The 12,263-nt window shown below is 33.1% G+C and overlaps 2 protein-coding genes across 2 annotated transcripts; both read right to left on the bottom strand.

The window, feature by feature from the left end:
- Nucleotides 1-1,321: 1,321 nt before the first annotated feature.
- LOC7475793 (transcription factor MYB8) lies at nucleotides 1,322-3,221 on the bottom strand. The gene is made up of 3 exons (XM_002325510.4): nucleotides 2,551-3,221; nucleotides 2,325-2,454; nucleotides 1,322-2,185 (listed from the first exon to the last, which is right to left on the bottom strand). Exons 1-3 carry the CDS (start codon nucleotides 2,681-2,683, stop codon nucleotides 1,552-1,554), a joined length of 897 nt encoding a protein of 298 aa, XP_002325546.1. The 5' UTR covers nucleotides 2,684-3,221; the 3' UTR covers nucleotides 1,322-1,551.
- Nucleotides 3,222-7,251: 4,030 nt separating this feature from the next.
- On the bottom strand, nucleotides 7,252-11,064 carry LOC18108472 (uncharacterized). Its single transcript, XM_024591143.2, has 2 exons — nucleotides 10,456-11,064; nucleotides 7,252-8,324 (listed from the first exon to the last, which is right to left on the bottom strand). Exons 1-2 carry the CDS (start codon nucleotides 10,995-10,997, stop codon nucleotides 8,156-8,158), a joined length of 711 nt encoding a protein of 236 aa, XP_024446911.2. The 5' UTR covers nucleotides 10,998-11,064; the 3' UTR covers nucleotides 7,252-8,155.
- Nucleotides 11,065-12,263: the final 1,199 nt, after the last annotated feature.

Raw genomic sequence — 12,263 nt, 5'->3', positions numbered from 1 at the left:
ACATGAAGTTGAACACCGAAAAGTCATAATCTTAATTTGAGTTATGATTTTTGAATGATAATCTTTAAATAGGAGAGGTTTTTAAAAATCATGACGCATCATTAACTATTATCAAGTAACCCTTAGCTTAAATCATTTACGAGTTTAGTTTCATGCACAAATATTTTATATAAGCACAAGATGTGGAATTTCGTATTATTTCATTGCTTGTGTAGGATTAAATGCTTCTACGATTTTAGTTACGATGTTAAAACATAAGAACGGTACTTCCAATTTCTAAACTAATTCTCCTACATTAGAATTAAATTTACCATTTTTACCAAACTAAGAATAGTTTTTTTTTTTTTTGATTTACCAAACTAAGAATAGATTATTTATACAGATGGTGCATGCCTCCAATTAAATATTAATCGTTCCATTATATAATAAGGTCAATGGATACTTTTTTTCTCCTTTTTCTAAAACAATGGGACAACACAAAACAACACTCTCTTCTATTGACCCCTTTTCGGGTCATGGGTGGATGTGTGAGATTTCATGTTAATTTCTGGAAAAAGATTGAGCATTTACATTGTACTTTGTTCGGCAGGTCTAGTTAGGTGAGATAGGGTCCATTGAAATTAAGAGGAATTCTCCACTAAAATCATGTGAAAGCAAGTCAAATATCCGGATCAGGAGAAAAAAATAAAAAAAAACCTTTCAAGGCGACAATTTTATCCAATTGTTAGCTGGTTAAATAGTACCCTCTCGTGAATTTTGGGTGTTCTTATGTTAAAAAAATTTAAAAATATAAAAAAATTATTTTAAAATAAAAAATTTTAATTTTTTCAAAAGTACTTCTAAAACATAAAAATAAACAGTCTCAACTATAAAAGTACCAAGTATTTGTGTTACGGCATAAATATTGACCCAAATAAAAGTCAATCCATAGTTTAAGAAATTTTTATTCCAATGGAAATTGGAAACTAATATTTTCTTCTTTAGTTTCTTATTCAATATACAGGCAACGACTAGAGGTCAGGGGAAAAGGGCTGCTAGATCGATTTCTCTCTCGTTTTTCTTATGAGCAAAGCCTAAAAAATGAAAAACGTTGCGTGCTTTGACCTAAAAATATTTCCAATGTTAGATTAATTAGTATTTAATTTATATGATCAGAAATACATTATTGATTGGATTGTTTATATATATATATATATATACCGTTTTAAAGAATTAACTCTTTTTACCATATAAAATATGATGAAGAAGATTTTAATTTAATTTATATTTTGTCATGGATTTAAAAATTAAAAAAACCAAAAAAAATAACTTCTGCAATCAATTATAGAATCCAAAAAAGGCTTTGAGCCGTTTGCAGAGAGTAAAATTGTTTTGTTTGTTTCTTTACATGCCACGATAGGTAGGTAGCTTCACGTCATCTTCTTTAATTGCCTTTATGATTACAGGGTCAGGTGAAGAAGTTGAAAATGGTGGAGTACCTAAACAAAACCATTTACTTCACACAACTAACCAGAAAAAGAAAGAAAAATTAAATCTACCATCAACTTTAATTTACTTCCAACAATAATATCTATGATTCTGGCAATCCCTGCACGACTCCCATCCTGCACCCACAGATTGCCAACACAAACAACCCGGCCCAGTTGACACACTACCAAATAACTGGCGAGAAGAAACTGGTTGTTGTAGTCTGGACTCTGCCGAGTTGGAAGAAGTATGAGTTGACTCTCCTTTGGTTGTTGGAGCCAGCCCAATAGTTAAGTCCAAGTTGATATCTTGATCATGATGACTCTCCCTCTTTTGTTGTTGTTCTTCATCAGTTGTCGTGCTACAGCTTGTGCAGTTGTTTTCTTCAAGAGAAGCGGTCTCTATTTTCTTGGGTTTGAAACTTGAGTACAGACTGCTAAGAAAGTCATTGCTTTTGGTGGAGTTGTATTTTGAATCAAGTTGGCTTTTTAAGATACTGATTTCAGCTAGTGATTGAGGTGGGGTGTTTTTAAAGTTTAACTGGGTGGTTTTGGTGGTGGAAGTAGCGGTGGTTGTGGTGGTGGTTTTCTCATTGAGAGGTCTGTGTGTTTGTGGGTCAATGCCACGGCTAACTAGCTTTCTTTTGATATGCGTGTTCCAGTAGTTCTTTATCTCATTATCCGTTCTTCCTGGTAATTTCCCAGCGATTAAAGACCATCTGCAAGTAATAAAATGATTAATCAACAAACTCCCCTATTTAATTACCATTAGCAAGAAAGAAAGCTTGCTCCTTTTGAATGAAATCCATAAAAATATTCATGCTTTTCGTTCATTTCTTAAGGACAATATGAGCTTACTTGTTTCCTAGCAAACTATGGAGCTTAATAATAATCTCGTCTTCTTCTTCAGTGAAATTCCCTCTTTTAAGATCAGGCCTCAAGTAGTTTATCCACCTCAATCTACAGCTCTTCCCGCATCTAAGCAATCCTGTACAAACAAAAACACTGAAAAAATTTAGAAAAGCTAAAGAGAGAAACAGAGAGACAATAGATATAGAAGAACAACTCGTTAATTTCTCCTTACCTGCAGCTTTTGGGAGAGAGCGCCAGCAACCTTCACCATGGACCCTGATGTAGTCTATTAGGCGCTGGTCTTCCTCCTTAGTCCAGGCACCTTTGTTGGTGTGTGCTTTTTCGCAACAAGGTGAGCGACCCATGAATAGTACTAGCAGTATTAATCTTTCTGATCGTCCTGGGTTAAGAATGGGATATTGAGAGAAACAAGAAAGTAGCTAGCAGCTAGGTTTATCTTAGCCAAATAAATAAATGGTGTGTATGTTTTCTTTCGCTTGTTTTTACCTTTTCGAAACTAGATAACAAGTAGGAGGTAATAATTGCTTGATTGAATAGACAGAGAGCCAAGTTTTTTATAAGAAAAGACAGAGAAAGGGGGGAGAGTTTGGCTGATGCTTGGAAGGAGCAGGGGGGAGAGGATTTATATGTAGAAGAGGGATGGGATGGGAGAGAAACAAGGGAAGAAGTAAGAACCATTAGACTCGATCGATGAGACGAGAGAGAGGTGGTGCGGTGGGATTTGACCAAGTAGGTAAGGGAAAGACAGGTGGTTACAGACAGGGGCTGGATTTGGTAGGTAGCTCCACTTCAACGTCAGATTTGGTCTCTTTTAGGTTTTGTTGTAGTATGAAGAGCTTCTCGCTCTTTCCTCTCTTTCAAATCAAGGAGTTGTTTGCACAATTCAAAATCAAAATGCTTCTACACACACTATGCTATGATTTTTACGTATGTTATTTTGACCTTGTGGGATTTTTCTATGGTCCTTGCTTCCCATTTCTGCTTATGTTGAATTCAACCTTACTAATTGGAGTTTAGGAAAAAGTATTTTTCTAAACTAATACATAAAACATTTCTCACATGTAAATAGAAGTCTCATAAATACTGTATGTGTGACCTATTAAAATACACATGTAATATATGTGTAATCACAGGTCATGCATGTAATACATGAGCGACCTATAATAATAATGATAGTTGTTTGTTTATCTCAACAATTTCAGCACCTTATCTAAAAAAAACAAAATTTTAAAAATAACAAAATTATAAAAACAATAGCTCAAGCCAACAAGTTGTTCATCACAAAAAACTTAACACAATCATTTAAAAACGTTCACTTAATTTCATTCCAAGTATTTAATAATTAAAGAGATTTAATTGCAACACCAAAATAGTTCATTACAAATTAAACTACATGATTACATAATTAAACTGCATCTAATAAATTAACTCGTCGATGGGTCTGCAGCATCAAAACCATGAGCATGTCGTCATCATGCATGATAAACAACCCCATTCTTTTTATTGCATTTTCCAAACGTTCAGCATTCCAAATCTCGTCAAATGAAGAATATCATGATGAGAACCAAGTATTAAAAGTGTCACACACAACATCCTCGGTAGCATCACGAAGTACAGTAGTAGCTCTCTGAGTACACTCGTGTATTAAAACATTTACCTAATATTTGAGAAAAGAATATATCATCATTTATAAGATATAAAATAAGACTTATATTACATGTTAAAAAAAAATCTATACATACTGACTTATTATATCTTGGTGCAAGAGGCTCATAATTATATGGATTACGTGTCAGCTGATGCATAGTCTCATGTGATGTCTCAAAACATGCTTTTTATGGTGGTGTCATGAATCGCCTTATTATATTCATATACCAAGACATGCAAATAAATAACTCAATAAACGAATAACGCTTTGTAAATATAAAATCTCTCATCGCATGCCAAAGATTGTCATACTCTACATGAACCACCGATCAATCGTCATCCATTTTATCTCGATGATTAACAACATGCATGCCATCAAATGTGTCAACATCATTAGGGATGTGTTGATGCAGTCCAAACTGATGCATTACCCGATCAGGACAATGCACCTCAACAATATCAAAATAATGCATAGGGACCAACATTTGATTTCTCCAAACATCAAGACAATCGATGTGAAAATTCTCCCACGACCATAGCTTCATATTCATAATAAAAAATATTAGTAAATATTTAAAATAAAAATATTCTACATAACATAATATCAAATTATAGCATTATTGTTATCGATGATTATACCACCACAATAATATAATATTCTCACTATAGAAGACATATTATATGAAAATCACGACAAAACACAATGATAATTTATCAATATAACAAATTAATTAAGTTGCATTAAAAAATCCTAAACTAATAGAAACCATAAATTAAACCTTAAAACCCTAACACTAATATAATCAACGTAACATAATTCATTGATATTTCTCACTAAATAAGATAATTTATACACTTAAATAATTTTATATCTAATTAATCTCAAATTATAGTTAATTTAGGCAAAATCAATAAAAAAATCCTAAACTAAACCCTAAAACCCTAACTCTAAAAAATCCATAAATTAGTCAAGCAAATAACAAATAAATATAGGGGGGAAATGAATACACCTTAAATTGGTTAAATAGGGCTCTTGTAGGTGCTATCGGTGGTGGTGGCAAAATAAATGGGTAGTTAGAGAGAGAACCAGCAGCAAAGAGAGAGAGAGAAAAAAAAAAGCTAAGTTTTGTAACATAAAAGGGAGAGAAAGGGTTTTTTTTATGGTGGAGAGAGAGAGAATGGATGACCTGAATTTTAGGTGGTCCTAGAAGAATGGAGAAGACAGGGGAAGAAGTAATAAAAGAGGAAAAGAAAGGGAAAACTAATTTTGAGATAATAGATCAGGAAGTTGTGTATGTACTATATACGTAACCTATTAAGATCATCATGTGAATCCATAGTGATGTGTGATGGGATAAAAAGTAAAATTAAGAGCACTTTTAGATTTTTTTTCTTATTTCAACTACCTTACTATTAGAAATAAGCCATAGTTTAATTAGTGTTTATATTTATTTTTTTACATACGATTTAATTTGAAGTTCAGGTTAGGCAATCAATCAAATCGAGAGGTTTAAAGGTTGACTCTCTAAACCAGAGTTAATGACACTATTAAAAAAACAACATAGCGTAGAAATTGTTTTTAAAACATTTGGACAACATTCTCTCATGGATTTTTTTTCCTTATCGGATTTCGACTAGATCAACCTTTTACTCTATGAATTTATGCCTATTCTTTAAATTAAATATTCACATGAACATTACTAACATCTCAAATTTGTACTCACAACAGATTGTGAGAAACTAGTATGAACTAGATATATTTAATAATTTTAAGTATGGGTTGCCTTTGAGTCGCCAAACACCTTTTTTTTCTCTTGATATTATAGGTATTTACATGAGTTTTGATTTTTGGTAGCTATCTTGTAATAAATAAACTCTTTTTAGGGTTTCATTGTAATAAATCAACTTTAATAATTTACTAAATTAGACCACATAAATTGTCATTCTTCTCATGACAAAGATTGTAATGAGCTCAAAACCTAGATTGTGCCTTGATAAAAGGTTTTATTTTTAATAGCACGTTGCATAACTCAAATAATACTTTTTAAAAATAACATAGGTTAATGGATTACGTTGATGTGAACAACACAATTATAGATTATATTGTTTTTATCGATGTAACTCAATTCTTTTAAGGGTAAATTAATCTGAATATCTTTTGATTTGGTTATTTTTTTTATTTTGGTTTGGTTATTTTTTTTATTTTATAATTAATTTTTTTGAATGTTATACTTTGAAATCTGAAATTTAAAGATGGGTAACACTTTACATCTTCAAGAGTTAACGCCAAAAAAAAATTAATAAAAAATATATATTTATTTATAAATCTGTCATTATATTTGATATAATAATTAAAAAGCCTATTTTTTTTCAAAACACAAACTTGTATAAAAAAAAAGAAAAAAATCAGAAAACCCCAACCCCATTATTTTCCATCTCCTTCCCGTTTCTTTCTTACAAAGACGTCAACAAGTTTGAATCTTGGTGCATAAATTTTGTGAAGAAATGAAATGAAATGACTACTGATGGGTGGTTATGAAGGTGGTTGGGCCTGCTATTATGAGAGATAGCAAATGGTGTCACAGGCTGTAAATTAAAAATTTAAAGATTGTGTTTTAAAAATATTTTTGAAAAAAATTGAATTGAATTTTATTTTATTTTTTGTTTTAAATTAATATTTTTTTGGCTGTTTTTAGATCATTTTAATACGCTCATGTTAAAAATAATTTTAAAAAAATAAAAAATATATTATTTTAATACATTTATGAATGAAAAACACTTTGAAAAACAATCGCAACCACATTCTCAAATACGCTTGAAGTCGGTTGATTGTAAGTTGAAATTAATATATACGACGGTATTATTTTTCATTTTTTTTATTTTTAAAATTTACTTTGATTAAATTGTAAAATATAATATTTAAAAACTTGATTGTAAAATGAAAAAATAATCAAAGTTCCAACAATATTTTTTGAAATTGTGGTATTATCAACCACATAACCTAAAAAACTTTTTTAAATAAAAACAAGACAGTGTTATATACAACATCACATACTTGTGCCATTTTTTTTAAATATTTTTGGAGCTATACTAATTTGTTAAAAGTTTTTAATTTCAAAATGTCTTAGGTCAAGGTATTCATACGAGTGTTTATACTTTTAAAAGTATCTTTTAAATTATTTTTTATCTAAAAAAACATTAAATTTAATATTTTTAAAAGTATTTTTAGATAATTTTGATGTGCTGTGAAAAAAATAAAAAAAAATTATATTAATATATTTTCAATTAAAAATTATTTTAAAAAATAACTCACAGTACTAAGCATATACTTAAGTCGGTTTGGGCCGCATCATGGCAACACATCCATGCTCGACTGGAGGGTTAACAGTTGCGAGCTTCATAAATGTCTCGATCACTTCAGTCGCTAAATGCCTCGGTCATGGGTTAATTCAAGGCTTTTGCTTACCTGCGTTTTCCTTTCCTCTTTTCTTTTTTGATGGCCTCTTCTTCCATATCGGACACGCTCCATCTCATAAAGGCCACAAGTGCCTGGCCTTGATGCTGATGAGAGAGCCCAGTTGCCAAGAACAGTTCTACTTGTCTCTTTTGCCATGGCTCCTTGAAGAAAACATCCACTGTGTAGAGGGCATCTTACACGGTGTGCTCGTCAAGGGGATTATCAAGAGCCAACCGTAGGAATTTTGCAACCAGGTGCTACCAACCGTGCTTTGTAAATGACTTTTACATGGCCATTCACGTGCTCAAATCCTGGAATATGCTCCTGTGCTTGTAATTCTTTCTTCTTTTTTATGTCCCTGATCCAATGGGCTGTGCCCCTTGGAATTCTCATCCATGCCTAATGTAAAGCAAGCAATAGTCGGGGAGAAACATGTACAGATGAACAAAATTTTACCTGTCTAGAAGAGGATTTCCAAAGCTGATTACTAACATATTGCTGGCTGGTGTACAGCCACTTACAAATGGTTGAAATTAAACATGGAAACTGAAAAATACGAGGTGTCACAGTAAATGATAGGCTTACAAGTGCGCAACAATATGAAGAAACCGAAAATCACATAAATCCTTCATGTACAAGCATGCCTGAAGAATGCTTTTATGTGACATAACATTAAACATGTAAACATTAAAAACAATATAAAACTAGCGAGTCAAGGGCCAATGTTAATAAAGGGAGGAAAGAAATGGACACAGAGAATCGGAGAAGCCATTCCAACAAGAAAAAGGAAAGCAAAATTGCTGGCCTCAGTTTGTGTTTCTGAACATATAGTGCAGGCGCTATTTTTCCAATGGCAATGACCATACACCAAGAGTAAAACCCTGCATTTTGGGACTGAGCAGAATGATAATAGCATCAATGTTACAAAATATTTAAACATCTAACTTTGCTTTAGATGCACCAGGAAAGACAAAAGTAAAATAAAGAGGAGTAAATGACTACAAACAATTTTTGTAAAATGCGAAGTTGCAAACACAAAAGAACCCAAAAAATCAATTATAGGGATGATTGCTGTTTAAACAAGTACAAGTTATAAATAACTAATTAACATTTCAACACTGATATGTATATGAAATTTTCAGAAACTAAAAATGTAACCAGTAATGATATAGTAAGTATACCAACCAACTGTATAATAAATACATTGAATATCATGGATGCATCATATCCGTTTTCCACCAGTCCAGAATCAATGATTTCTTAATAGCAGAAGCATTTGTAAGAGGATCACCACAAATGACTTCAAACACGTATTGCCTCAATAACCCACGATACAGACATGTAAGTTATGGCCATCATCACATAACCTATAACCTAGAAGGAGTGAATGTACCTCAGTAACAGGCCTCTTGTCAAGCATGTCCTATGCCTTCAGATTCCAAACCTTTTAACCCATTGCTATTGGAACATGGATGAAAAATCATTTTAGTTTGTCCAGTCTTGCCCATTCATGCACTGTATTCTCTCCCTGCATCTTCAAGAGTTTCCTGTTGTGATGCCAGTGCACTTTCAGGGAATGCAACCATGTTGATCCATGGCTTGCGCATAATCCTCTATTAGTAGAAGAATAAAGCTTCTAATGCATTGACAGGACACTGAACATTTTACTTATAGAGCATGACTATGGATGTTTTTGTTCCAATTAATGCGATAAGATGAAGCCCACCTCCCCCCCCTCTTCATCTCAGATCATTTGAGCATACAAAAATCAAGAGCTGCAGGTCCACAGCTCAACTAAAGGGATTTTTGTGACAGCAGAAATAGCAAAAGACAGTAAGGGGATTGAGACAAAAATGAAGAAAAATCAAGCATAGGAATTCACAAGCTTGGGATGAATGCAGAAATCTAACATAAAGCAACAACCTCTACCACTCACCCTCTAACCAGTCAGCAGAAGTCCAAGTTGAAGCTATTTAGGATCAGATTTTGACTGTCACAGGTTCATTTGCTTAATGAGCAATTCATTCCTTCCAGGCTGATAATCACACAAACCAACTGGTGACTGTCCAAGTGAAATAGATCTACATCTTAAGCAGCTAGATCAATAAATCTATATAATTCTAAAATATATATGATGCAATAGAACTATCCAAGTTAATTATTTTGTAAACTGGCAGATCGTGAAAACTCTGATCTTGAAAACATGGTAGCATCTACCGTATGTCTTCTGCTCAAACTCCACAGTCTCTAGCACTAGCTTCTACACTCACATCAAATCATTAGTATTATAACTACAAAAGGTGAACCTTATAGGTGAAGTGACTAATAGGAAAAGAACCAAATAATCTATAAAAAGAGTTGTTAGGCAGAGCATATCCTACAAGTTCTACACAGTTATGATACTCATTAGCTTTAGCCAGTAAGCTTGTATCCAATTTGCAACCATTCACACTGAATATAATTCAATTGTAATCCAATTCATGCGTATTCAACAGACAAACACGTCCCCGTAGAAAATCCACTAAACCTTTTCCTTAACCCCACAATTAGATTGTCCTAAAACCAATACACTCCGCTTTGTTTGAACAAATGAACACATAAACCACACATTCTTGCTTAAAAAAGTCTCATCATCTGGTCGCAAAATATAAACCTTTAGAGCTGGTGATCATATTGGCACGACAGTGTTTTGCATTAAGAAACATTAACTTCACCATCCATAAAACAAGCGAGGAAAAACATAACAAGCCACAGATTTGACATACAATATGCTAGCCAAAAACATATGATTATCTCAATATAAAAAAAAATTTGTTAAATGAAAATTCAAGTGAATAATCACAATCCATTTATTCCACGTAGAAATTAACAACATGCCCTCAACACATCTTCATGTCGCATGATCAAATAATTACCTTTAATCCGATTATCCCTCGTCTGTGACAAAATTAAATCTCAAAGTTCTCTCCTTTTCTTTTGTTAAATAAAAAATAACAAAAAAAAAAATCTCACTTTTCTTTCTCATGAGACTCTGATTTTTCAGCTGCAGCAGCAGCTTCTTCCTCCTCCTTTTCCTTCTCCAACTGCTTAACAGCCTCTTGTTCTGCAGCCTTCTCAGCCTTCAAAATGGGCTCATAATAATCAGCATGAGCCTCCATACACAACTTCAACGCGCTGGTAACTTCAAAACATTTTTCCACAATATCTTCATTCTTTTCCTCCGCTTGCTTAATACAATCTTCCCATGCTATAAACGCATCTTTGCAACCTCCTCCTTTCATGAACAAACAGAACCCACACTCTCCTTCCTCCTCCTCCTCCTCCTCCTCCTCCTCCTCTTTTTGATTTTCACTCATGGGTGCGTTTGTTTGGTCTGTTTCTTCAAGGGTTTTTGTTGAAGTGAATGACTCTATGGCTTCTTTTGATTCTGGATCATCAAAAGTGGGTTTCGGCTCTTCTTGGGTTTCAGGATCTGAAGAGGACATGTTGGGTTTTGAGAATTGGTAAAGAGGAGGGTTGATGCTTTCCTTGCTTAATTGGAAAGAAGGTAACATCAATGCCTGCTTAAAACCTCTTAAAAACCCTTTGCCCCCAAAGAGGGAATGGTCAGCTGGGTTTATTTGAACGACATGTCATGTATTCAAACTGCTTGTTGAAATCCATGGATGACATGTATTCATACTGCTAGTTGATATGTCACCTCACCGTACTAAAAAAGTTGAGAAAGCCAATGGAGCTTCATTTTTTTTTTAATCCCCCGCCCCCCCCCCCCCCCCCTTTTTTTCTCTTTTTAATTTTAATTTTTAATTTTATCCCTCATATTTTTTTTTAACAATTATCTAGTTATCTTTGGATCGACCAAGTCGGCTTGATTATGTTCAAACAACTCTTACATAATTTAATTTCAAACTTGAGCTAGACAAGAAGTTAGATTGAGAGATTTTTTAATATCGATTTCATTTTTTTTCTCAATTTCACCCTCAAACTTTATTTACTAGTTGATCAGGTTGTCTTTAAACTAGTCAAGTCGGCTGGATCATACTAGGAAACCTTCCACACAATTTAGTTTTGAAACTGAGCTAGGCAAGAAGTGGTTCGGAACATTTTTTTCTGTTACTTTCATTGTGTTTTTCTCAATTTTATTCTCGAATTTTTTATACCAGTCGACTACGTTGCTTATAAATCAGTCAAGTCGACTAAGTCATGTAATTAATTTTAAATTCAGATTAGGTAAAAAGTCAGATTAAGAGGTTTTAAGGTTGAACCACAAGATCGAGTTTAATAATAATATCAAATAGTTCTCTACAACTTAAATTATTTTTTTTATGTTTGTTGCTTGTCATGAACGACCATATCAACTCGTGTTTTGCCGCTCTTTGATTAATGGTGGTAAGCTGGATAAGGGTTCACCTAAGTTAATGGTCCTAGGAACCTAGTAAAAGACAAGGAGTCATCACCTAAGTTAATAGTACTAGAAACCTAGTAACTGGTCTATCAAAGTCTGGGTGAGGGATTGGTACGTGGAGGGAATATGAACTCAATCAATGATACTCATCTAACATTTGTCTTAAAGCCAGTTGCAGTGTACATATTAATCGTAGAAAAACTCTATGGTTATAATGCCAATCAAGAAAAAAGAGTAAAAAAAAATACATAAAAATCCTTTCCTTAGAAAAATGGTCGCCTCAAGACTCGATAGCGCACATAATAAAATAAACATATAAGCACATAAGAAAATAAAATTCCAATTATCAACGCAAATGATGGAATTCTTTATTACTATCTTTTTAACACAAGGCAAAACGTTGAACCGGACACGA

Source organism: Populus trichocarpa, chromosome 19, assembly GCF_000002775.5.
Source record: "Populus trichocarpa isolate Nisqually-1 chromosome 19, P.trichocarpa_v4.1, whole genome shotgun sequence".
NCBI classification, from domain to species: Eukaryota; Viridiplantae; Streptophyta; class Magnoliopsida; order Malpighiales; family Salicaceae; genus Populus; species Populus trichocarpa.
This window is presented reverse-complemented; position numbering and strand designations above follow the sequence as displayed.

Excerpts from the sequence above, each read along its gene's own strand:
- LOC7475793 (XM_002325510.4), bottom strand. The coding sequence starts at position 2,683 with ATGGGTCGCTCACCTTGTTGCGAAAAAGCACACACCAACAAAGGTGCC. Across the intron at positions 2,455-2,550 it reads CTCTCTCCCAAAAGCTGCAG|GATTGCTTAGATGCGGGAAG; the intron begins GTAAGGAGAAAT and ends TTGTTTGTACAG. Across the intron at positions 2,186-2,324 it reads CATAGTTTGCTAGGAAACAA|ATGGTCTTTAATCGCTGGGA; the intron begins GTAAGCTCATAT and ends TATTACTTGCAG.
- LOC18108472 (XM_024591143.2), bottom strand. The coding sequence starts at position 10,997 with ATGTTACCTTCTTTCCAATTAAGCAAGGAAAGCATCAACCCTCCTCTT. Across the intron at positions 8,325-10,455 it reads GAGTCTCATGAGAAAGAAAA|GGTTTTACTCTTGGTGTATG; the intron begins GTGAGATTTTTT and ends CCCAAAATGCAG.